General features: G+C 40.4%; 1 protein-coding gene across 1 annotated transcript in view; it reads right to left on the reverse strand.

Annotated features, from left to right (window-relative positions):
* Positions 1-500, reverse strand: part of LOC106937295 (multimerin-2-like) — a 6,287-nt gene extending 5,787 nt beyond the window's left edge. The window contains exons 1-2 of the mRNA XM_015018721.1: positions 214-500; positions 45-112 (exon numbers count right to left, since the gene is read on the reverse strand). Coding sequence (XP_014874207.1) covers positions 45-112; positions 214-460 — 315 coding nt within the window. The 5' untranslated portion in view covers positions 461-500. The remainder of the gene's footprint in view (positions 1-44; positions 113-213) is intronic.
* Positions 501-507: the final 7 nt, after the last annotated feature.

The following is a 507-nucleotide window of genomic DNA, read 5'->3' on the forward strand; positions in this document are numbered from 1 at the left end:
AAATTTATTTTTTCAGTGTTTTACTTCTACATTTTTCTTTCTTTCATACCTTGTTGCTGTTGTTTCAGCTTCTCCAGCTCCTCCTTCTGGAACTGAAGTTGTAGTGCCTTAGCTGTTGTGGTGAATAGTGAAAGTTAATTTATTTTCCATATTAACAATACAATTATTCAAAGCAGTGATTTCTAAGGATTTTCATCTATTGGACCTTCATACCTTCATTATCTTTCTTTACGTACTCCATATCAACCTTCAGTCCGGCCAACGATGCGCTCATCTCTCTCAGCACAGCGTTGATGTCCTGTGTGCAGGTTTGTTGATTATTTGTCAGGTTTTCTGTGTTTCCTGCCTGTGATCCAGTTTGCCTTAAATGTGAAATTATTTCTCTGTGGGGGTCTGCCTCAAGCTGAGCTGTGTCACTACAAGGTGGAGACAAAGAAGTTACAACCTTCGACGTCTCCATTTTCAGTCTGTCCCTGGTGGTCTACTGGTGCTTTCTGCCTTTCTCTG

Source organism: Poecilia latipinna, unplaced genomic scaffold, assembly GCF_001443285.1.
Source record: "Poecilia latipinna isolate Pla-1442-1.1 unplaced genomic scaffold, P_latipinna-1.0 Scaffold2313, whole genome shotgun sequence".
NCBI classification, from domain to species: Eukaryota; Metazoa; Chordata; class Actinopteri; order Cyprinodontiformes; family Poeciliidae; genus Poecilia; species Poecilia latipinna.